The following is a 26,073-nucleotide window of genomic DNA, read 5'->3' as shown; positions in this document are numbered from 1 at the left end:
TCTTCCTTCAAACTCATTTCCTCTGTGACCTGCCCAAAGAAGCTGCCTTGGCAGTATTTCCTGCCGGCTGTCCCACCTCTGCCCATGCTCCCTCATTTCTCTCCTTGTCAGACAGTCAGCTTGTTGAGCCATGGATCTTCCTATGGACTTCTAGAAGGCGTATTTGCATTTCTGATATTGTAAAAGAATTAAGGTAATCTGGTTTATATGAAAATGTACCTTCTTCCCTTAAATCAAAGGGCAGAGTGATTTATCATGACTACATGCACAGGGTAGGCATCTGGTATAAATGGGCTGAGCCCCACGGTCAGCCACCCACTGGAGTTCTGCCCCGCAGTGACTGTTTCAAAAGCACAGCTCTTAAAAGCTGCTGGGCTTCTTAGATTATGGCAAAAGCACCAGAGGACTGGGGTCAGGATGTCTGCAGCCGTATACCTTGTGCTGACTTCCATGTCCCAGCACGCAGGACCCTTTATGTAGTTGTGTCCTTGCACCTTGTGCTCACACTTGAAGTCTTAAGAACCTGCAGGTGTTTTTCCTTGGATGCCCTCTATAAAAAGTCTGAGTGATAGGAACCATCAATCTTTGCAGAGTTTGGTTGTTTGTCATGCCTGAATGGGATCACAAAGCATCCAAATATACAGTCCTACCATGTCCTATAAATTCTTTATTTTATCTTCAGTGAAATCACAACTACATTTTAAAAGCAGGATGAATGTAATGATTCACAGTCAATATCAAGTGTTTAAATCATTATTAAGCTACAAAAAGTATTGTAAAAGTTTAAATTTATACGAGTGTGCATAATTTTCTGTCAGCTGGGGATTATTCCTTTTAATCTGGATGGCACTCATTCTCTCTGTATCTGAGGTTTCAAAAATAGTTGCCAGATTGAAATCTGTTGCTCTCCATTGTAAAATAAATCTTCTACGTATACAGTGCATGGGAGACTGTAAGTGTGAAGCTAACTACAGTTAATGAAAGTCAAATACTTAAAACTCTCAATGTCACAAACAAGTGAAGTCTCTGAACTCATTGGATATCATTTCAGTGTTTTTAATAACAGCTTGGCTGCGTATCTCCTGGATTTGGAGATTTTGTTTGGAGTCACTTAAACTCTCAGGAGGCTAATCCAGTGAAGATGGTTCTTTAAAAAATGAATAGAAAATTGCTGTGGGATTTCTTAGGAGTCTAGAAATTAGTTTTCTACCTCTGGCCTTCTGCCTCGCGTTGGGTATTTGCTGACAAACTTCATCCCTACCAAAACAACTCATGGCTTCTCCACATCACACGATGAAGGGAAGCAGCTCCTGCAAGGGGTTCTGGCACGGCTTCTCTTCAGCCTTGGGAAGCTGGCAGCCCTCAATGCTCACGGGAGGTGCGCTGCTTCTCTTGGGATTGTTCCTGCTAAAGAACAAACAGAGAAGTTTTGTGTATGAACAGTTTGCCCTCTTGGATGTTTGACTCCATTATGTAAATAAGGCTGTTTCACCCCACTGAACATCTTTCCCAGGTGGCATCCTTGCTTGGTTTCATCTAGGCAGTCTTTTTCTCCTTGCTCCTCTACCTGGGTAAACAACGGGTTTTGTTCTTCAGGGTTACTTGTATTCTACTTGCATCTCTGTTTCTGCATCATTCATCCCTGATTGCTCAATTACCCTTCTCCTACCTTCCTAAGGAATATTTATGTGTCTTGTCTGGATATGAAATGTTGACAGTGTGATAATTACGGAGCTATGAACAAATAATCCAGAATAGCAGGGTTTTGTTTTAACAGGAGAACAAAAGAATCCAAATTGAAGAATTGGGTGATCCCTGAATAGCAATGTCTGTCGAATTGCAGGTGTGTTCAGGATCCTTCCCCATTCCTTCGCTCAGACTCTGCTAATGCCCTGCCTGTTCCCCGGGCATGTTAGGGATGTCATCAGTGGTAGTCAGAAAGTGCAGACAGAGACTGCCCCAGGTTTTGGTTACTTCACCAGAGAGCCTTGCCTTGCTGAACGTTTTTGGTAGTTCTCTCAGTCAGGGACTAAGGGTGTGTGCTGGCTGAGGGGGACTATTTCAGAGGCTAGGAAAGGAGTCTTTCTCTAACAGAAAAGAGCAGAAAAGGAACAAAGTGAAATTCTGCAAAGAAACTCCTAGCTGAGGAAAATGACCAGGAAAAATGACTTGAGAGAAGAGGCGTACCCAGCAGCGAGAGCTGCCAGGCCGGGCAGTTCTTTACCCAGGGCAGTGGGAGAAGACCCCGTGACCAAGACATTTTCAAGAAGATAGGTAAAATCTTCACAAAAATAGAACATTAGCAGCAATCCTTTATTGGCTAGAGATGGAAAAGGGATGAGATGATATGCATTGAAGTTACTACTTCTGTCTGTGATGTGCTGCTACTTACACGTATTACATTTGCCGTATTTTTAATTAACACTCAGTGCCTCTCATTTGACATAATTCCAGTTTTCATGACCTAGACAGACCCACGCTATCCCTTTGGTGACCTCTGAGACTTCAGTGCATCTTCATCTGATTTTTCAAATGGGCTGAACCAAGTATTTCCAATGACACTGCAAATTTGATTAATCCTTTGCCATAGAAGGGCAGTGTTGCTAAGCAGCACTTACCAACACGAGCTGTTTCTCACATTCCCGGACTGCTTTATGGCCTGGCTCAGACATACCCTCATGAGCACTTAAGTGCTCTGTCTCCGTGTTTATTCTCAAACTCTGGATGCCAGAGCCCATGTCTGACCACAGCATGTAGAACAGTATGATTTGAGCTTTCATTGCCATCCATCGCTGGACACGCAATGTTTTTGCAGCTATTTTTTTTCATCCTTTTCTTTTTATCTCAGTTCCAAGATGCTTATGTCACAGAGGGGCTTTCCTTACCCCTGTGGAATAATGCTTTAAGAGGCCATCAGTCAGAGCAAGCTGGTGCTTCGTGGATGGATGGTGCGTACGCATACTCTCAGACCTAAAAGTTACTGCCTCATCTGCGCGTTTCTTCAGGGGCCCATGGGGTAACTGGGAAGAGTCCTGAGATTTGCTAAAAAAAAAAAAAACAGGGAAAGGTAAACTAAGGGACTTTGCACCCACTTGAACAAAGTTGTGCATTTAGCCTCCTCTAAACACAAAGGGTAATACATGTTAAGCTGTGTGCAAATTTCTGGGTCCAGAAGTAACAAGCTGTTTTGGTTTTCTTTTTAAGTCCATATCTCTGTTGCTGTGCTGACTTCTGTAGGATATTTCTTTTCCTTGCCCTTGCCCTGGGCTTGCATATTAGGCAGGTCTTGTCAATTCAAACAAGCTGGTTTTTGCCATGTAGCAGAATTTGTGGTTGTTGATCAATAAACTTGCAAGAACATAACTTCTGAAGGTTAATTTGGCAAGGATTCTCATGAGTCTGCTGATGTCCAGCTTCAAATGATGCTCTGGCTGACCGGCTCCTTCACACCATATGCTCAAGTGCAAACCAGATCCGATGCCGGCACCGCATATGCGAGAAATGCACTCTTCAGGGAAAGGACTCTATAGAGACTGTCTGTTTGGTCACCTCCTGAATGGAGCCCTTTATCACATCTGACAGGAAGAGAATTGGATGATAGGAAAATAACTTTTAACTTACAAGTTCAAATCAAAAGACCCGACAGTAATAAATTATAGATGAAGTGTTTGAAAGGATACATATACTTACAGGCACAAGCCTCTGAACAAATAAAAAGTATTTGATCCATAAAGGTCAGTGCTGTACATGAAATTCCCTCCTTCCTTGTATCGATGCCAGGAGACCACTCAGTGGATTACTTCACTTCTTGGGCTTTCAGGATGCGCATTTGATGCCTGAACTCACCCTCAGCTTCTTATGGTCCTTGTAGTAGTTTAATGCAGTCATGCTCTGCAAAGAGAATAGGAGAGCTGCACACTTAGGTGGCTTTACCTGGTAATGAGCAATATCAGATACTGCCTGAAAATGGCTTCCATTTTATTTTGAAAGCTGAGGCTAACATGGGTAATTGTAGAAACAGGTAAACCCACTGTTTCTGTACGTTTATGTCTCTAATACAATATTAGCATTGGCAAGGTTCTGCTTGGTTCACAAATACAAGCATAACTTGTCCATTCTGTGCAGCCTCAGTAAAAGGGTAATGCCATGGCTGACAGATACTGTGCAAGACCACTTAAAACAAAACAAAACAAAACCAGATCTAAAGTAGTTAGTATTATCTTTAAAAACAAATGAAAAAAAAAAACTAATGTTCTAAAGCCCAGGACAAAGACAGCTCTGGTAGAAAAGATTTGCCCCCAGTTTTACTATAGCTCTAAACTTATATCCCTGATATACTAGAAAAAAATGGACACTTGATATAAAACACTGTGTTACACATTTATACTTGCAGCAAGTACTTATTTATGGCAGTTTGATTATGAGTAGCAAAAAAAATTCTGACATCCTCTCATATCCCTTGTAGTTGAGATTTGCTTGAACAGAAACAAAAAGCTACGGAAGAACTATAAAAATAACCCCATCTGTTCACTGCTTCCTCTGATATGTCTTTACAGTTTTTGTTCTGTCTTTGGGTAAGGACCTGAGCCAGGACTTCTGCCTGCTTCTGCAGTGTCCCTGCTCGACCAGCACGTTGCAGGTCCCCATGGCTCGGCCCCCTCCAGATGCTCGTGCTTTGCCCCGTGCGTGTTTGGCCAGCCCTCCGTGTTCTGCTGGGTCGTTGTGCTTAGCAAATGCTGGGGGATGCCAGGACTCTTCCAAACAAAGCTGCACTCGAAGCATCCAGCTTGATTTATCATCTATCTGTCTATCTATGTAACTTCACATATATTATGTTTCCATGGTGCTGACTTTTTACCTTTCAAACTTAATCATGTGGGTTCACTGCAAGTGAACATTAATGGTGTGGGAGTCAGCTCCAGATACGTGAGACTTGCATCATTACTTGATATTTAATAAAACAGGAGATCAGGAGACAGACTCAGGATTTTGCTGTCTTCTGTGCTATATTCATTTTAGCAGCCCTCCCTTTTTCTCTCTTTCTAGTTTTCTTATCCTTGGTCCGGAGTACATGGAAGTACCCAGTTCCTGCATCTCAAAGGCACACTGCTGTAATCGGTTTGCACATATGTTTTTAAAGTATTGTATATAAAATATTCAAATATAACAAATATTCTTTCTGGGTCTAGAGTAATTGGAAATGCAAATGTCGATAAACAGGAAAAATTAAAATGAAAATCTTACCTTCCTCCATTTGCAGCAAAGACAGCGGCATCAGATTTGGGGCTTGTCCAAATATGCATGAAACAAAAAAACAAATCACAGCAGACTTAATTGTCCTGCTTTGAATTGTGGCTGTCCTGTTCCGGCTTACATAGCAGTGGCTGTGATTAAGCCATTCCTCTAAAGGATTTGTTTATTTTTTTCCCTGCCCCTTTTCTTTCCATCTTATTATAACTTCAGTCAGCTCTTCTGATTAGAGCGATTATATTCTGGACTTGAGGATGGCAGAGTAAGAACTACAGAAACAAAACAAGAAAAGCAAGGCCCTTGCACCCAAAGAAGTGAAATCATGGGGCTGCACAGTGAGAACTCTCTGCATCCCTTTATTGCTAGGCTAGCTGAGTTCTGTGCCACGCTCCTCTGTGCACTTTTATGCCTGGCAAACTTCCATAGGACTGCGCAGCTTTGCCTGGTGCTGGATTCTGGACCGGAGTGGTCTCTTTTCCAATGATCCTAAAATATCTCATCTCGTGCAGAAGAAATTAGGCTGTGCACAGGATGAATTTCTACAGTTAGTAGCCCTGCTTGCATCTAAAAGGATTTTGTGATTGACTTTATGGCCCCTGCCAAAAAGTAGTTAGTATTAACCCAAGATTTGCTTCCTCGTATCCCAGCAGAACTTGAATAGTCTTTGGGGCTAACCAAAGACAAATCTGTACTAAACGAAGCAGAAGCATTATTCTCATTTGTGCAAATTTTGCACTAGCTCTGAATGCACTGACGTGTGCAGTGCAGCCCAGTAGCAGAGGGTTGGGTTGTGCACTGCTGGCAGCGCTGCCCCGCTCCAGCCTGGCTGCGCTGGGGCTCGCGCAAGGGCCCTCAGCACCACAGCTGGTGGCAACTCGTGATTTGCTGCTGCTGCAAATTTAGAAGGAATCCTTTGGCTCTTCAGATTTCTGTTTATTGTCATTAAATACAGTCTATTATCTTCTGAATTAAACTTCCTGAGTTAGCAGTTGAATTTTTTCTAAGATGTTTTTCCTGGTGGTAGGTGCTGCCCCCACATAGGAAGAAACAATTCTGCCATACAGAGCTCGCAATATAAACTTAAAGGAACATAAAGAACATGTAATATGAAGTGCAGCACTTTAATTACTAGAAGTCACAAGAATGTAATGAGGCTAGAGGAGTAGGCGATGTTCATAAGTTAGGATTAGCCTCACTTATGTAGAGATCAGAATCAAATGTTGTTTAAAGTCATAACCAAAGAAGCAATGGATGATGTACTTATGATCTCACCAGGCAAGCACGGCAGTTACACCCCAGGTTGGACTCTCTCTCCCTTGTCTTGTGGAGACCAGCTCCTCTCTCTTTTTCTCTTACCCCATGTACAATTACAGAAGGCAGTAATTCACACATGAGAGTTCCTGCTATCTGGCATGCACTATGGAGGTGCAGAGTATTGCTACAGCGTTATAATTTATCAGCATTAAAATGTCTGACATATCATTCTCTCAATGAAGCTAGCAATGAAAACTGAAAATGGCACAGTGTGATCTCCTTCTGGTAGCAATGAATGTAAAAACAATGCGAAACAGAAGGAAAGTAATGTCTTATTGCAACCCTAAATTCTAATTTCCAAATCCTGCACGAATCATCTAACAGTTGTCGAGATGTGAAATATAAGGTAGTGAAAGAAAGCTGTGATCGTTTGTCACAGAAAGTCTTTGCTTTTTTCCTTCTCAATTCCCCATCTGGAGCTGAAAGACTTTAAGAAGTGACTTGGTAATATTGTGACACATTTGTGGCTGAGCTGGCGGCGATAAGGGGCGGACACTGCTCACCAGTGGCATTTAGGGACATGTTGCATGGTTGGCCAGTTACAGATTTTTGAATTTTGGTCTTTTCCTTCACAGGAAGTTTTGGCTAGGCTCCATAGCAGGCAACCAATGGCCTGATCTAGCCAGGAGTATGAGGAGTTGGTAGCAAAAGTACGAGGCTGGCTAAGGTCCAAGTACAGAGGGAAATATCTTAGCGGTGTTGGAGGTAACGGAGGACATCCCCAAATCTGCTGCTTTGGAGTCACATTGTTCTCTCTTTCTGTACCCTCTGATGTTTCTCTTTAGCATAAAAATGAATTTCTGTAAAGGGTTTTCTCACAGACAGACACTTCTGAAAGGCCTTTGTTATCTTTGCTGTTCCCTTCGTGTGAGGTGCGCGCTGCAGCGTGTAACTGCATGGCCTGCGCTGCACATCGGGCTTTTCCAATCGAGTGCATAGCTCCAGAGCAGTACTCAGTTCACATAAATGCATGTTACGCACCTCATTTGTAACTAAAGTGGCACTTAATAAACGTGAAACACCTTTGGTTATCTAGATGTTTCAAATTCTTGATGCACTTACAAACAGGAAAGCTGCTTCCATAACAAGAGCTGCCCAGACTGCCCTGGGAGATTTTGCAACCTGAGAGAGACACAATGTGAGCTATGAATATCCGAGGTGTGGAAGGAGCATTTAAATAGCACCAACAAATGACAGGCTGGGTAGAAGTCAGACTGTGATTATCTTTCTGCAAAACACATAAAGGAAATCAGTTTATAGAAGGGAGCTGCCGGAGGGTGTGTGACCTATATCCCTTCCATAGGGTTGATGGGAGGAACTGCTGGGACTCGTGGCAGGAGGCAGAGGAGCGCTCTGTGGGGACGTCTGGGATGCTGGGCAAGTACCCAGTGGGCAGATGCTGCTTCTTCTCACCTTGCCTTATGCCTGTCAAAATCGGTGCTTTTTCCAGTGGATATCTTACTCCCTCTCCTGGGGACGGGGAATGGAAGAGGCATGTGCAGAAACGCAGGTTGTGTGGGGATTTGCCAGGGATCGACCTGATTCAGTCTGACAGGGTGTAAAATGAGCGCTTCTTCGGGCTTCACCACAAACTCCTGGTTTGCCTTTAAAACACCACCCATTCTCCCTGGCTGACATGCTTGACCTCATGGCTGTCCTCACATGCTGTAAGCGCCGGACACCACAGCATTATACTTTTATTGCCTTATTTAGCCAAAAGATTAAATGTAATGTTCCGATCATGTCGAACATTAACTCCTAACAAGAAGCAAATACAAAATTAGAGCCTTTGCTACTAAAACACATCGTGCTGGCGGCGTGGCAGCGCCCCATGGGAGCCATGACTTGAGCTCCGGGAGGCAGCGGGGAAGGCACCGCGTGGTCTGTGCAGGGCTCCTGTCCTCCTGCCAAGGTGCTGCCCATGCATTACAGGACATCTTTATGTGTCTACAACATCCAGCCCAGTCCCACCAGCTGAGGCTGGGAGCTGGGGGCCCGTCAGGCGATGGAGCTGGTGCCCGTCTCCCGCTCGCTGCCTGGGTGGTGCCGGCAGCCGGAGCCCCAGCCGCAGCCTTCCTCGCGTCGGGTGCTGCGATGTGCTAGCCTCGTCTTTCAGACAGTATTTTTATGTGAGCTGATGGTTGCCAGGGTAACAGAGGCTTCGGGGAGTCTCGCGCCGACGCAGCGCCCCGGCCTCGGCGGGCGCTGGGAGCAGATGCTGGCTGCGCGGGGAGCCAGGCGGGCGGCGAGGAGCGGCGCTGCCAGCGGGCACGCAGGCAGGGGCTGCCCGGAGCCAGCTGCCCGGCCGCGTGGGTGCAGGAGAGCAGGTCGAGGGCTCGCTCGCTCGTTCTCCTTTTTTTTGTTGTAATTTAGTATTCTTGTCTCACCCCACAGGGGTTCCTCAGCCGTCGGCTTAAAGGCTCCATCAAAAGGACAAAGAGCCAACCGAAGCTCGATAGGAACAGCAGCTTCCGGCACATTTTACCTGGCTTCAGGAGCGTGGACAATGAAAGGTAAGGGGACGCTCCTGCGGGGTGGGGAGGAGAGGGTGTGGGAGAGAGAGAACCAGGATATCGATGTGTCCAGGGCTTGTTAATATCTTGCTTATCTCATTCAGAGCAAGGGCCACGTCCCTGACAGAAGCGGACTTGCTGAATTGTGATGGGGTAATTTTAATCTGTTGGCGAGTGCCCGGTGCAAGCCCTCCCTTTCAGGTTAAATAGTGCGTACCGAGAAGCCTGTGTGATCTGCTGTCTTTCCCCCAGTAAATCCTAAGTTGATGCACCGGCATATAAATAGCACGGAGATGTAGCAGCCAAAGCCGACTGATGCGGGTGAAGGCGGGAGGAGAGGGACGCTCCCACAGCGGGTGCATTGAGCATTGCCGGGCTGCACGTTGTACGAACAATAACAACCGGAATCTGCCCAGCTCCCCGTCTCCCTTCCACACACACACGTCTCCAGCATAGCCCCTGCTCGCCGGCATTACGCTGCGATGGATGCCCGGCATGTGGCCGGAGCTGCCTTTCTGTCTGAGCCACGGCAGGATCTTTCGGTCCAGAAGGGATGTGTTGCAGGGAATATGCAGATGGATCGGAGGAAGCTTTTGACATGGGATGGCCAGAACTGGAGTGAATTGACAGCAAAATACAGGGGAAATGAGACCTTGTTTTTGTCATTCAGCTCAGCTAGAAAGTAAAGCTCTTTAGTGGATTTCTGTGTATTTATGTGTATGTACATTTATGTCAGGGTGTGCATGAGGCAGACACGTTTTTAGGTAAATTTGTGTGCAAATTCACATGCAGATCAAGGTCAGGGCTGGGTATGACAGGCTCCATTACCAGTCACAGAAACAAACTAGCGGTTTGCCTCCAAAAGGAAGATCTTTACACCTTACGTGAATCTCTTCAGAGAATGACTCAGAAGTATTGAGGTGCCAAGATAAGTCTTTGTCTGAAAAACATGCTAAATAGGAAGTGCAGCGGTGTTATCATTTTGTAGCAGTGGTATTGTAAAATATCAGGACAGCACGTTACAATCCACTGAGTGCATGCTTCACTTTTAGACAATGGCAACTTCTTTTTAGCTATGCTCACTCACTGGAGGGGCAGGGAATTTATGAAGCCCACATCTGGATTTTTCCTGAGATTACCTAAGCTTATTCCTTCTGGATTTAGCAGGTAAAAGGATTGTGCTGGTCAACGTAGAGTAATATTCCAGGGGTTACTATCTGAGCAGGCAGAGTCGGTGTGGTTTCTGTGCTGCAGTTTTCACAGATGCTCAAAGTAGGCACTGTGCTCCGTGTGGAAGGCGAGTGAGGGAGCCGGGTGGCCAGGAATCTGCCCTGAGTGCTGCTGCTTCACCCCAAAACGGGCAAGCTGGACGATGTTTCTCTCTATGTAGATGAGTTTTGTTTCTTTCTGTGAATTGGCACTATAGGACATGGGAATGAGCTGCTTGGCCAGCCCTGGAGCCAAAGTCATTTTCCCAAATGAAGCTTTGTAATTTCCCTGCCCTCCCAGCTCAGGAACCCTGGCTCTTGCTGGGCAGTGCCCTTTCAGACAGAGCCCCATTTACCAGAGCTTTTCTTTAAGGAGATTCAGTGAATGGCTGTAGTGCATGTTCGGTGTGGAGTACACAAGGTGGGTTGGAGGAGAGGTAGCATTTGGCAGCCTTGAGTAAACCCCAAGGATTTGCTTATGTATTTAGAAACTGAAAACGAAGGGCTTCGGGCATCACTCATAAACTTGATCTATGGTACATAGACGCGGCCTGGTCTGGAGGAAACCATCTGGCACTCAGCAGATTTTGACAGCGAGCTGTTAGTTCCCCAGCCTTCCTAGCAGTGTCAGACCTGCACGTCAGCAAGTACCTGCTGCAGAAGGCCTCGGCCTTAGGTGCTGCTCTCAGAGAGGTGAAAGAAAGCAGCAGCTGGGCTTCTCAGTCACCCTTCAAGGGTTTGGTTATGGAAGATAATTTTATCTTCCTGAACATTCCTGTGTCTATTAAAATGCACAATGCATGCAGCTCTGTGTACGAAGGGGCTTGAGTCTTTTTAGATCGCTCTCATTTATTATTTTTTTTCTGCTGTGCTTCCTTGTCTTTCTCAAAATCCAAGAACTACTTCAAAGAAGCATCTGGTAGCAGAATAGTTACTTCTTAAATATTTGATTCTTGACTCCATCTTGTATTGAAGCTGATTGCAAACTGCTGCTTTTCTGCTGGAAGTACCCATTGTAACACCGTTCTGCTCTGGGGCTTTGTGGAATTTTTGCAGGAGATACCGTAGCAGAAATGAATAGTGCAATAAATGCAGACAAAACACTTGAGATTGAAGTACTGGGCTCTAGTAGATCGCAAATGATTCTGTTACTTAGCTTCTGCATATCTAAATTGGTGCTGTGCTCTATCTCTTAGTAATTTTATTTTCTGTGCTTTTCTTGCATGTCCTGTTTAGCATGCTGTGTACAGCAGGTGCATACAAATACCTGCAATGTGCACATGCATGCACAGACAGCCAACTAGATGGACGTGACATGTACGTAGAGCAGGGAAGAGGCTATAAACAGGCACTCTTTAACCTGTGCTTGATTAATGTATGCATTGCAATACTTCATGTAAATTTAAAATGGCAAGTGGCTACCTCCCTCCGCAGTGAGAAATTTGTACAATGTGCGTTTTGTAACAAAGCAAACCAGGAAATACCTTTAAACATTGGAGGCGTCACACAGTGTCTCAGTGGCATCAGACCAGAATTGCCCTGTGGGATTTGGGTCAGTAGGGGCTGGTGTTCCCACCTTGCAGCCACACAGAGACAACAGCCAGGTTTCCAGCAGAGTTGTGCCGAGCTGCCCGTACAAAGCGTGGTTGTGGCATCCCAGAGAGGAGCTGCCAGTCCTGAAGTGTGGGGGGTTTGTCTCTGCGGAGCTGCTATACCACCTGCCAGGGGCCCATCTCCACTGCCAGGCACCTGCTTGTGGTACTGCCACGGGGTGTGTGCACGCTCAGAGCAGCTATGAAAACTCTGAGAATTCTGTTTTAGCAAAATTTTGCCAACTATGTTTTGTCTGTGAAGAACATCTGAGGACTTGTTCAAAGCAGGGCATTAGAGAAATGCGCTGGTTGTAGTCAAGCAGAGCTTACCTTTGTACGAAACACGTGGTTGTTTCTCGTGGTATTGGATTTTACATTGACTGAGAAGAGACTTTCGTTTGAAAAAGGTGCAATAAATTGGTTGTGCTAACTCCAGTAAATTACCACGGGGTTCACGTTGGTGCAGCAGGCTGGATTTCACCATTCTTTTACATGCCGATTTTTTTCTTGGAGCCCCATTACAGTAATAGTGATGCAATTATTGACTGTGAACAGAAGCAGCAAAATCGGAGCAAGTCTAACTAGTGTCTGGTATGAGAGGTGCATTAATCTGCTACAATCAGTTTATATCAGCGTGAGATTCAAAGGAGCATTGTGGAATGAGCGCCTTTCAATTTGTTGGCTAGTCAGATTGCTTGTTAGGGCTAAAGAAGGATTCTGTTAAACTGCCTTTTTGCTAACAATGTCTCCTGCATCCTGATTTATTACAGCAGCTAACGAAGTTTTTATCACGGAGCTCTGAATGTTTGTCTTTGTAGCGGCCTCTCTGGAATCAGCCACAAATCAAGCATTTGGCAGATGGATTGTTCTTAATTGGACCAACATTTCTCCTGAAGCCTGTGTGATGGAGCAAGCTCCGGGGCTGGGCTTTGGGTACCCAGAGTGGGACCAGAGTTAAATGTGTCGTTAGGGCATCTGGGATTGTGTTCTGGTGGTAGTGACCTGTTCCGTCACTGCTGGCGCTCTCTCACAGTCATCTTTTAAAAGTAATTTCTGAAAAAGAAAGTTTGCCAGGAATTTAGAAAGTCCGTTAAATGGGGGTTGTTGTTTTTAAACCTAAATACATGAACATGGTCCCATCTCCTTTGAAACTGGCAAAGGCCACCATAATTTTACACTAGGACTGAGAGGAGAGGGACACAGTCACTTTTATGGGATGGATGCCTTCTGACTTCCTTGGTGAAAGATGAGTACTCTGAGTAACTAATTACTCCGATGTAATCCTGAAGTTGATCATTCCTAAAGACGCTTTTTATCAGCGTGCTTAGAATTCATTTAAAGCTGAGGGACACTCAGTCAGTAACATTTGGGATTATTTTGCAAGGTTTTTTATTTTGTTTTTCATAATTCCAGAAGATAACATTCCATTTATGTTTTTTCTTGGCACTACAAAAGTCTGAGCATATGGCTGATTGTTAAATGAGCCTCAGCCTTGGAAGGGGAACAGCCATGCATCGGTAACACCAAAGACCTGCACTACTGGGACTCCCTCTTTAAACTATTTTTTTTAAATCGTGTCAAAAATTTCTGCGTATAACCCACAGAGGGAAGAGAAACCGTACAAGTCATGTACTGCAGAGCATTTAATTCCTAATGTGCTAATTCAGTCTGCACTAAGGGTTTTCAAGTGTTCCTAACGTGGTTTTTTGATGCAGTAGGAGAACATCAATAACTTATCATGCTCGTACAGTAAACTTAGCTTGTGAGTTCGTACTAGATCTAATTATCAGTTGGTTATTCCCAACAAACCTGATGTGCCGAATATTTTTAGTTATGATGAAATTGGTGAAGGTTGAGGAGAACATGGTGACCGCTGCATCACAAAGTACGAAGAAGTCACTTTGATTCCTGTGGAAAGAGGAGTGACTCATCCTGCAGGTCTGGGGCGCTGGCACAACGCACGGGGGGCTTTCAGATCTCTGTGAACATGTCCTGGAGAGCTTGCTGGCTCTTCTGGCTCCTTACTTAGATGGCATTAGCCACTGAAGCTTCCTAAGTTAGAATGGTAGGTGCACAGTGCAGGGTTTTCCTGATAATGCAAATATTTGAGGAAGCACCGCTGAGTTTGGGTATGGAAACCATTCAGAGCCATCAGCCATAACTGAAAAGCAAAACATAACATCCTGCAAAATATAACATCCTGCAAAATATAACATCCTGCAAGGGCAGGAGCAGCTGGCAGGTACTGATGTCTGCACTCCCGTGCGGGGGAGATCGGCCGGTCCCGCTCCACCCTGCATCCAGGGAACAAGCGTGGGGAGCTCAAAGAGGAGCTCAGAGATTCAAGGACGGTCTGAGGATTGCTGGCCTCATCTAGTGCCTGCATTTGTATCAGGGCAACCTTGTCTAGGAATGTGCAAATCAACCTTTTAATAGGATTCCTTTGCAAAGTATTTCATGAACCAGAAAGTTAATTACTGATCTCCAATTAATGGCTGTGTTAGGAGGCTAGAGTAAAATCAGAGAAACGCTTTGAAGAAGAGATGCAGGAGGAAATTATCAGTTCTCCACAGAAACTCGTGTTGCTCACCGCCTCCTTCATGTAGTAGGAAGTTTAGGAAATAATATTCAAATATTTTTAAAGGGATAAAGCTTTTAATGGAAAGAGGGGGGTGGGGAGTTTTCTTCCGGGAGACACTGAAGCAAAAACAAACAATTCTTTTTAGGGAAGAAAGGGTAATAGTCAGCTTTGTAAAAATAAGGTACGGTTCCCTGATACAGGCGGTTTGGGTTTCCATCACGTCAACAGGGGCGCTTACTCCCTTCAGAATCAGCCGGGTGCTGCAGTATGTGCCTGATGAGAAGCAGTAAGAGCAAAAGCACCTCCAGGTCCAGGTGGGCATCTCCAGGTCCAGGTGGGCACGAGCGCTTCCTCTGCTCCTCTGCAGCCCCAGCAGTTGCAGCCAGGGCTCGACAAAGCGCAGGCGCTTCCCCATCAGCACCGTTTGCATGACGTTTTCTTAATTAAGGGGGGTAGAGCTCCAGTAAACCCGCAAGGTTGCAGATCAGATGCACTGCTCTGTGCACACACAACTATTTGTAGAGCCCCATTCAGCAATATGCTGCTCCCCTCAGCTAAAGCCATTTAGCAACCCTGAGAGGGGCAAAGACAGCCTGAAGCCAACGGGGTGCTTTTCAGCTTCTCCCAAGGCAACAGCAAGGTCTCAGCCATTTCTCCTGGTAAATTTGTTTCAGTTACTTACATATATATTTGGGCTTCTGCACATGGATGTGAATCTGCAATTTGTATCCGAGGCTAAATGGGGTAAATGTATTTGTCAGTCTCAAAGAAATACATAAACACCCTTACCCTGCAAGTTCAAACATCCTCATTTAACAGGGAAGTCATCTAATATCTTTCAGTAAAAGACTATCTTAATTCCTAGAAAATTTTCAAGCTATTGTAAAATGTCAAGGGAAGAGCTAAGAAATTGGAATTACTTTAATAGCCTTACTCACTTTTCTCTGCTTCCTGGTTTCCTGACCATCTAAACAAACCCACAAAGTGCCCCACAGGGGTGCAGCGAGGACTTTGACTCGACTCGGAGTCACGCAGCAAAATTATAAAATCCTTCCTACTTAGGCATATGCAGCACTAGTGGGATAATTGGCTTCATGCATCTTACAATTAGCTTGCAAAAATATGTTTTGCATTCCTGACCTTTTCTCTATAAGCAAGGCCATTGTTTCACTGTCCTGCTTAATTACAAAATATAGTGTTGTGTGATGGTACAGATGACATCGTTGTGTCGTTGGCTCTAATTTGATGAGACATCATAATGGGGAGTTTTCATACTGAGGGCACTGAATTAGTGTAGCGTGAAGCCACATTTCTCTAAACCTACTAAATAAGGAGAAGTTAATTTTATGCTCTATCTTTTTGACGTTTGTAATCAAAGCATTGTATTGCAGCTGCAGATGGTTAGCATTTGAAGAATGTTTGGTAAATGCGGACAATCGGAAGGCATTGTCTCTGCGGTGGGAGCTCAGGTTGATTAATGGGTGGAAGGATGGAAGGAGGCTGGCTTTGCTTTTACTCCTCGTGCAGCCTGATCAGACGGCGTTGGCTCATTTGGCTGCTGCTTGGCCGAGGTGATGGGTGCAGCAGTGGGCACCCCGGGGTTACGAGCACACGGTCCCGTTCCTCTCCTTTCAGCAAAGCCTCCGAGCAGGGGTGGCAGCGACGTTGAGTTGTGGCTGATGGTGTCTGGGTATCCTTCAGATGGAAGGCAGATCCTGCTGCGCCGCCGCATTAAGATTTTGTTTTCAAACAGACCATTTATTCTGACTTTGCCCTGTTGAGATTTTCATGTGCATGAATTTCAGTGCAATTACATTAGCATTACTCTTCATGTCAATAGACTCATAGAAAAAAAAGAAAGGAAATGCCATCACTACAGCTTTTCTACCAGAAAAGGCTTTCTGTTAGTTCAAGGCCCTTCTGCTATTTTGTTTTGGTTTGGTTTAGTTATTTTTTGTTTATGACAAAGCTAAGATACTTCTTTCCCAGGCTTAAACAGTCGAGCACACAATGAAAACTGCTGCTGCTGAAAACAGTATGTTAAAACGGAAAGGATCAGCCTTCCTTTCCCCAGCCCACTGGCTCCCCTCACAGCAGATCCAGCCATCGCAGCCTGAGGAAGGCCAGTGGGTCGATTCAGTGGGAAATTATTATTTGGGGCAGGGGTGTGAGTTTCATTAGGGCACTGAGCCAAGTTGTGTAACTGCAGAGCATTGGGAAGGTGGCAGAAAAAGCCCTTTCCTTTCAGTGGCAGCATGCAATTGCATTTAATTAGCCAGGCCATCAAAGTGTGCCCCCGTTTGTGCCCCTCGCACCCTGCAGCAGGGCAGGGACACCCAGCTGGCATCTGCCACAGGTTTCCCTCTCTCAGAACAAAATTCCCCATCTCAGGGAAGTGACAGTGCTGCATGCACCAGCTTCTTCCGTCCTCTACTCATCACTTTTGTTGGCAATTAGTGTGAGCAGTCGGTGCCTGTTGGAAGGAGGAGATGTTTAAAATCAAGTTTAGCCGGGTTCTTTGTTGAAACTGCAAGGCTCGGATTTGAAAGTCTGTGTGAGGGGCAAAGACGGAGTTGTGAGCGAGCATATAGCGGAGGTGGGCAAGGTTTTCAAGCCTTTGTTCCGAGTGCTGGAAGACGCAGCTGTCTGACATGTATATCTTGTTATCCCGTTTCATATTGCAGTGCTGGTGCACAGAAATCCGCTGATTGTAGCTGGAGGCAGCCTGTGTGCCGAGCTCGCTGCCAGCAGCCAGTTGTACGGAGCACTGGATGTAATGATGTTCAGGACTTGTGAATACGAAATAACTATGTCAAGTTCATCCATCAGCTGTGAGGAGAGAAAAAAACAGGCAGAGGAAAAATGGGCTCCTCTGTCCTTCCTCCTCCCCGCTCTCTTTAATAATGCCTTCTGATATGGGGCCTCTTGTGAAATGACTAGGAGGGAGATTTCAACAACGTTGTTCACCTGTGGGTATCTCCTTATAACGCCGGCATTATGGTCTTGTTTACCTCATTGGCAGTGTGTATAATTTTAATTTTCAGCACAATTACAGAACATCTCGCTTAGGTTCACTTCAGCAAAATTCAGGTCAGGTGTGATGAAAAAAAAAAACAAGAACTGATTTTAATTGAATTAAGGCACTGCATTTTAGCTAGAATTAAAATATAATTTGTTTAAAAAAAATACTTAGCTGATTTGAATAAAAGCCAGCAACATGAATTTGGTTTTAATCCACGTGTGTTACGTAAGTAACTGTGTGAGACGGGGATGTGGCACGCACTGCACATGACTGATGGTGTGCGGGAGGGTGGCATTCGCTCACGAAACGATGCCAACGTATTAGTAATTACAAAGCCATGGGTATTATATCAGGCTGTCCCCTTTGCTCACATTTACAAATATCTCTGGGATTACGTTGGCCCTGTGCAATAACCCCCATGCTCCACTGCTGGTACATGAGAGATTACACACAGCCCCGATTTGAAGCGTTCGGTGCTTCTTCCCCATAGGAGTCCCTCTGCAAAGCAGTCCTGCGGTAGTTAACGGATGATTTACATAACTTTGTTGTATGCACCTTGAATAATTAATATTTTGCTTTCCTTGCTGTGTGGGGAGCTTTGTTCCATTATGGATGTGTGGCTCTATAGCAGCACTCTCAATGCCACACACATATATATGGACATAGGACGATTCACGTGTATTTTGGAAGAGGTATTTTGGCAGAAAATTAGAAAAAAATGCATTGCTTTTGAGCACTGAAGTGAAGGGCTGAGGGCTGCTCGTAGCTCACCGTGGGATCTGCTGCTCACGCTGCCTGGACATGGTGCCTCTGGCCCCAAAGGAAGGCTGAGCCTGCGCTGGGTGCTGGGACCTCAGACCAGCCTCCTCCTGCTGTCACCTGGCCCTGGCGAGCAGCAGCACGTCCCTGGGCTGCCACCCATCGGGCTGCCACCCTTCAGCTGCCACATCAGCACCGCATTTCCCTCCAGGCCCAGGAGGAGCGGTTCTGCAGGTAGGGCAGGGCGAAGCACCCGCACTTTGACCGCTTTTCTCAGTTCTCCGGTGCTCTTGAGTCTGTAGGATGGAGAGTCTGGAGCGAGAGAGATGTGTGTCGTATTCTCAGACACAGCAAGAGATGTGTCTTGCTGCCTCATGTCAGTTTTAGTCCCATATATTGTTAAAAAAAAGAGAAAGAAAGTAATTTGAATGCAAATTTTGAGTTCCTTGAATTTGGTACTACTCGGATCGAGAGGCTTGGTTCCAGACTCTTGTAAGAGGAGGGACATGCAGTGCAGCATTTCCCCCACACACTCACTTTCAGTCTGAACCAATAGAGAAGGCCGAGGTCTGGCATTCGGCTCTTTGGGAGCTGTCTTTTGTTTTAACTTTTGTGTTTTCGGAACCAGCTTGGCGTAGTTCTACCCCCACACTGCAATATTTTTTCTTTCTTTTGCTGCGTGCTGAAATGCTTACTTTAAGACTGCACCTTACCAGGTACAATCACTGACACGTCCTTGTTCATGCTCATGGCACCTCCACCACAGCTTTTAGTAATGCCCCACGCCAACACGGAGGTTTTGGTTTTGGCACTGGCTGCCTGAGCAGGCGCAGAGGGTTTTAAGGAGCAGGGTGCCACCAGGCTGCGCATGTCGGAGAGCCCTCATGGTGCGTGCCCCATGCTGCCCATGGGCTGCCCGAGCTGCACAGCGTGCCCGCAGAGGCTCTCTGTGTGAAGTCCCTCTCGCTCACCCAGAATTAATTATTCACTGATCATCACTCAGACCTTATGGATTAGGGAGCAGGGAGGAGGGTTGGCAGGGGGTGGCTAGAAGATAGAGCAATTTGGATTGCAATTAGTATTTCATTTCTTCCCTTATTCCCTGTTTGCTTAAATTGGAGATTGCATGTTAGAACCAAGCAAGGATTGATGTCCCAGCAGTGGAAGCTCCCTGGGCACCAGAAACTAGCAAATCCACTGCAGTCTGTAAGCTCCCCGGGGAGATAAAACACTCAGTCAGTCTGAGGAGCTGAAACATTAGGGGAGCAAGTTTTGTATAGGAAATGTTGCGAGGGAGCAGATGTGCCCAGCCTGCCAAAGCAGGAAAACTTCACTGGCAGTATCATACCCGTTTAATAACAACATTCAGATGTTGCCTCTCTCCATCCATTACCTGTCTTCTTTCCTGCCTGAGCTCTGTGAGTGTGCTCCTTGCTAGGAGTCTTTTCCAGGGGCTGCAGCTGTGGCAGGTCCCTGACGGACACAGCAGCCTGTCTGGGAGCAGTCCCGCAGCAGACAGCGTGACCCCAGCCCACCGGGTGCATCGTGGCGTCGTGGAGAAGGAAATTTTACATTTAGCCATTACAAAAATGTTAGCCAGCAGTTGGAAGCCTGCTTTGCTGGTGAGATTGTGTCTAATGTTGAAACCTCAAGGGGATTTTTTGATTACACCAGTAACCACTGTCTGGGTCACACTTTGCAATAATTACCCTGATGTCTGAAAGGTTGTTAGGGAGTCCCTAGAGGAAGGGGCCCAGATGCACTGCAGAAGAATTTAGAGGTATATGCTGGCAAACCTTCAGCACTTAGAGATTTATTTAAGTTAGCTCTTTTAATTGCTTTCTTGCATCCCTCTTCTATTGTAAGCTCTATGAGCCATCTAGGGAAGTAAGTCTAGCTAGCATTAATCTCCCTGATCCTTCTTCCTTTAACTAGTTACTCTTGGCTTCATTTACACAGGCATCAGAGCCCTACAGAGCGGGTGATAATTCTGTTTTAACGTGTTCTAACTGAACGTGTAACTTAAGGAGAAGTCATCAGCTGATTCTGTGTGATTTTTGTTTCACTGCCATCTCTTAAACGTGGCCTATGGTCTGTGTATAACGTAACTGCTTCCCGAGACTGTTGGCAGCTTCCTCGATATGTATTCATAAAGCAATTCCAGGGCCTTGAGTGAGACCTGCAAGAAAAGGGCAAGGAATGATTTGTCTTTGTTTCATTATCCCGGCCCTTTTGTACCTGATTCCGACATGCACTGGAGAGCTTTCCGACTTGATGCCTTCATATCTACAGCTCTTTGTGCAAACCAAGGCAGGGGGTTTTGCCCTCCTTAGATAAAGTCACTCACGTTGAGGTTCTCACTCACCTGATTACCCTCATCTCCAGCCCTCTCGCAGCAGGCAGAGCCCCTGCGTACCCCTCGGTCACAGCAAATGTTTTGGCAGCAGGGAGTGACAGAGCAGAGTGATGGGAGCTCGTCAGAGCGATGGCCTGAGGAGCCCAGCGCCTGGTGCCAGTTTGTGGCTGGTTTATTCCCTGGGTTGAGAGCTCGGTTATCTCTTCAGAATGCTGTTAAAAGGCTCATTGTCTTAAAAACTAAAAATCCCATTGCAGCCTTATGAAGTTTTTGTTCTCAATTACATCTTGTATCAGTGAGTGCTGCAAACACAGTGAGATATCTGATACATAAATTATAACACTAATATTTTTAAATCTGTTGTTAGTTGCCTTTCATCTTTGTTATCTCTTCCTTGGCTGTTCTAGTAAAAGGCAGTAAGTAGAGAGAGACAGTTTCTTTCTTATTTCACCATGCATTATTTGCTGATAATTCGCTAAGAGGACATCTGTCGCGCCATCTCGCCTTGTCTTTTCCAGCTAAAGGGACGCCTCTTGCTCCCCCCCAAGCAGTCCCCACGGTTCCTCTCACCTCTTGAACCTTTCCCCAATGAATCCAGTGCACATCTACATGCAGGCTGCTGCTGGAAGAAGCACCATTTCCCTACCTTTTTCCTTGAAAGAATGGCGTGTCTGTTCTGTGCATCCCTAAGACAGGAGCCTTGGGGGAGCCGAGTGTGAATGTGTGTGTGTGAGCGCGCATCACCCCTTCAGGAACACCCTTCTTAGCTTTGGAGCTCCTCTGGGGTGTGCACCCAAGAAGCACACGGGTGCCTGGCCCAAGCAAGGCACAACACAGCACAAGGACGGGGGAGTGCTGGCAGCTTTTCCCTTGGACACCATCTCCAGGACCCCCAGGGGACACGAGCTGCAGGGCTCCAGGCCACCAGGAGCTCCCTCAGCCCGGGCACAGCGCGACCTGCTGCCTTCAGGCCAGCCTCCTCCCTTCCCATCGCCGAGGCTCCTCGTCCCTTATTGCCTCAGAGGAACATATCTTTTTGTTAAAATGAAGTGATAGAGAGTCAGCATTACACAGAGGAATGAGTTATAAAATAATGGGGCTAATAAGCATGTAAAATAACCTGACTGTACAAGAGAGCAGGCTGTGGAACAGCAGCTGCCGCAAATATATTCAGGTTATCAGTGTGTGGCTATTTTGTGCTGAGAGGGCTTAGGTGTAATGAGAGTTACTGCATCACGGGAACTCTTGACAATGAATAGTGACATTTTCCAATAACAACTTTTAGAAATGAAAAGGCCCTCTGTACAAACGCCGGGCTGACTGACAGCCCGGGGAAATCCTCTCCCTGCCCTCGCCCCCGGTGCAGCGCACGCAGCGCTCGCAGTTCCTCCCGCGCCTCCAGACACCGCACCTCGAGCCCACAGGGCCCTGCGAGCAGCAGCCCAGCTGCTTTACCCCACTGCTCCCCAGCCTCTGCCCACCCTGGGGACACCCCGGGGTGACACTGGGATACACTGGGATGACGGGGTGGGTGACACTGGGAGCACTGGGTGCCCACTGGTGGGACCTGGGCTTGGGTCACCAGGCTGCTGCCAGGCGGCCAGCTGCTAGCTCCTGGTCCTGCTCTTTCCTGGGCTTATTGTCCTGGCCTTGGTGTTCTAAAATTCACATTAGATTTTTTTTTTTCCCCTTTTTATTTAATTAAAATGCAAAAAAAAAGGTTTCAACTTGAATAATTGCACCACCAACCCAATCATAGGTCTGAAGGTTTTGGAAGATTGAAGTTCCAGTTAAACATTTAAGATAATTCCCCAGTTCCTCATCTCACTGAGCCCATGGTCCTGCTTTGCTCCAAATCAGCACATGCCATTCTTGCTCCTGACTCCAGCGAGTTGCAGGTGGTCGAGAGCAGCGTGTCAGTATTCTCAGGATCAGAGGAGTGCTGTATCACCTGCATCCCTGGCAGTTTTCTTTCCTCCAGTGTGATGTGTTAAAACCACACACCTTGTCACCAAGAAGCTAAAAATGTGTCATTCAGCTCTGGGAGTAGTTTCTCTGGACACACTTCTTCCTCTTGTATTTTTTTTTTCTTTCTATAAATGTCAGTGCGTAAGAATGTAGGATTAAATTTGGTCGTGCTCTTGGCATGTAGTGTAGAAAGAATAACTGAACTGGTGGGTATCAGTTAAACATATTGGAGGAATTGAGTTTTCCTAATTGTATTCATCCTGATAATTGAATAAAATACAAATAAATTTTCAAAGCCTATTGTATGATAGAGTTTAGGGCAGGCCAACTGTTTCAAAAAGTGGTTAATAAAAACCCTAATAAATGTTGTGAACTAGCGTTGTGATCTGACCACTGTTTCACAATTATTTAACACCCATTTGTAAACCTTCAAAATTATATTCATTTTGTACGGTCTCTCATGAAAAATGTATTCAGAATTCTTCATTAATTTTTCATTGAAAAATTGAGTGAGTAATCACCTGCCAAAAATTAATAAGTCTACATCCAACACTTTGTGAAGATTACTTAGGCTGGGCTATTTCGCCCAGCGATTTTATCTACTACTTGTATCCAAAAGTACCCTGGAAAGTGTTTTGTCGCAGCCGAGTGTCCAGCTCTGCGCAGAGAGGTCTCAGAGCTCCTGTGCAGCGGTGTTGTGGCCCCTGTCCATGGGTTCTCCTGGAGCACATCTTTGTGCTGCCCGTTCCTGAGATGCAGGAGGCCACCTTATTCCTTGGCAGTAAGTTTGCCAAAAAATCTGGCTGTTCTGTTATGATCACAAGCTGGTATCTGTTGCTGAGCTGAAACAAGCTGAGAATCTGCTCAATGGTGAGTGGTGAGATTGCGTAATTATGGCTTACACAACACACATGCAATCAAGGCAGGGAACTGGGATGTAGGATGGATTGGGGAAGTCTGCTTTGTACGGCTTCCATCTCTGGTATTCCCCACTGAAGGAATTCCTGCCGCCGCATTTAGTAACACATACATGTATATCTGGGTTGTTTTCCGGAGAAGGTGGAAGGAAGGAACGTGGCCGTTTTGCTCTGAGCTTAGGGAGTTGTTGCTCTTACCCCACTGGATAAAGACTCACAAAGGTGACAGCTCCCCCTGAGCCCACCCCGTGCCTCACCGGCCTCCTTCCCCTGCGTGCAAGGGAGCAGTTTCCCCCACCAACAATCGGCAACTGCAGCTCGTGTTTTAAACACCGTGCAAATAAAGCAGGCTGCTTCCAAACACGCTCCCACTCCGGAGCCTGCAGATGGGCAGCGCTTCGCCTCCCGCCTGGCTGCTCGCTGCTGCTAAATATAGAGCCGGGGGAGCCGGCGGCTGCTGCGCGGGGACGGGGCTGCAGCGAGCGCGTCTGTGCCGGAGAGTGCTGGAGGCTTTCAGCACAGACCCAAATGCAGCAAATCAGAACAGTTTCTCCACTGCGATTCCTGCTTTGTCTCTGCTTTTCCTTCCCCGTTCTCCGTCGCTGCCCTTGCTCTTGCAGCTGGGGAGCTTGGAACAGCAACGTGGGAAGCGCCTGGACGGCAAATCCTTTCCTAGCAAAGAGGATGGGGTTGTTACTTATTTATTTTATTTTTTGTTAATATGACTGGAATACGAATGGGGCTTTAATGCCTGGGGGCCTTGCATTTTTGGAGTAATTCCTTATGACACGTGTCAGACTCTGTTTTATTCAGGTGGGTGGTATGATATTAAACAATAAAGCAAGCTTGCATTTCTCCGCAACTGGATTTATGTGCACGCTCTGGCACGGAGGTACTTATTAGTAGAATGTCATACCCACGCTGGCTGTACCCAGCCCGAAACATTCTGCAAATACCACGTGGGCCTTAAGAGAAATCGCCTTAAATCAATCAGCAGCCTAACGCCAGCACCCTTTCTGCCTCACCCTCCGTCCAGGCAAGGATGAGGCTGCAAGAGACGTTCCTTAAGTAATGCTCCAGATGAAATGCCCGTGTCTGGATGGAATATTGATTTTCTAATTGCTGTGCTGCTGTTAAATGAGTCGTTAGTGGAGAGCAGAGGGAAAGCAAACTCGAATGTATTGCGAGCTAGCTTTGGTGTGCCTGCTAAACACACGCAGGGTGTTAATGTGTGAAACTCAGCACATGGAGTAAGGTGGGATTTGTTTGTACGGCACAGAGAGGGCAGGCGAGACTCAGCGCTGGGACAGCCCTGTTCCCTCACAACACACGAAGCAGCCTCTCAGCTTCAGACGTTCCTGCTGCAGCCGGGGAGGAGACAGACCGCAGAGCGGGGAAGCCTCACGCCGCGGTGCCAGGAGGGGGTCAGTCACTCTGCATCATCCCGCATGGGCGCCCCGCGCCCCTCCGGGCTCGGCAGTGCCAAATGGGGTTATCTGCTCCTCACACACAGGCAGGACAAAGTATCTTTGCTTCCGTGGTATGGATTTGCTGCCACATGAGAGCTGCCAGATGGACAGTCCCTTGTTCACCCCGTGGCAGCAGCAGCCCCAGCCAGGAGCCGCGCCGCCGACAGCCGCAGAGCGCACGAGGGCGAGCACGGGACCACCCCTGGCGAAAGCGGTCCCGAGCCCTCTGTGGGGTGCTCACCGGCTGGGCAGCAGCTGCAGGATGCGCCCCTCGCCCCGTCTGCCAGCTGAGCTCCACTTTGAATCAGTGACCTGGATCTTCCTTGTGGCATTGCCTTTTAGCAGTCCCTAGGAGCAATCGGCAAGAGCTGCTCTGATTGGGCTCTTTGAAAGCCTCTTGTGAGGCCCTGGCTTTGGAAAGTCAAATACAGTCTGCAGGGTGAGATCTTTATTGCAAAGACTCTTCTTTCAATAGAAACAACTATCAGCTGTGCCACATCTAGCCAATAAGTTATATTTCTTAGTTCCGTTTCAGCAAATACAGCATATGTTTACGTGTTTGAACATATCCTCGGAGGTGAAAAATAGCTTCTTTATTTTTCTGACAATTAAAATGCCAAATCAACTAATTGCTTTTCTTTGAAAATGTCTACTGCATAAAGCACATACTCTCCCGGTGAACTAAATGGATTTATATTCAGCCATTAATTCTTTATAGCCCATAATTTGCAGAACAACAAAGCTAGCTGGAAAATGTGTCCTATTAAGGGGCAAAAAGCTTCCTGAGCAAGAAGAAAACACGTTGGTGTGGAGGAGAAGTGGGGTGCCACCGAGGCGCCGTGGCTCTGGCACCACGCTGGGCACACACAGACCAGGAGACAGCCCAGGGAGAGCACCACGAGCACCGCGCTGCCCTCAGCCTGCTGCCCCGACAGAGCCGCGGCCAACGTGATCCATTTGGGTGCCACGACCTCTCCTTCCGGGAGGCTGTTCCATCAGCCTCAGAATATTTGAAATTTCTCCTAACGTCTCCACTGGTCTCATTTGCATTATCAATTGAAGACTTTTTTATTACTAGGAAAGTTTAGCAAAGTGGTAAAATTACATTAGGTTTTTTCCAGCGT

General features: G+C 46.5%; 1 protein-coding gene across 3 annotated transcripts in view; it reads left to right on the top strand.

Annotated features, from left to right (window-relative positions):
- DAB2IP (DAB2 interacting protein) overlaps window positions 1–26,073 on the top strand; it is a 181,169-nt gene that overhangs the window by 69,908 nt on the left and 85,188 nt on the right. For all 3 annotated transcript variants that reach the window (XM_032200072.1, XM_032200071.1, XM_032200070.1), the window contains one exon: window positions 8,959–9,077. In XM_032200072.1, coding sequence (XP_032055963.1) covers window positions 8,959–9,077 — 119 coding nt within the window. The remainder of the gene's footprint in view (window positions 1–8,958; window positions 9,078–26,073) is intronic.

The sequence above is a fragment of the Aythya fuligula genome, chromosome 19 (assembly GCF_009819795.1).
Source record: "Aythya fuligula isolate bAytFul2 chromosome 19, bAytFul2.pri, whole genome shotgun sequence".
In the NCBI taxonomy this organism is placed as follows: domain Eukaryota; kingdom Metazoa; phylum Chordata; class Aves; order Anseriformes; family Anatidae; genus Aythya; species Aythya fuligula.
Note: the sequence above shows the minus strand (reverse complement) of the source record. Positions and strands in the feature narration are given on the sequence as shown.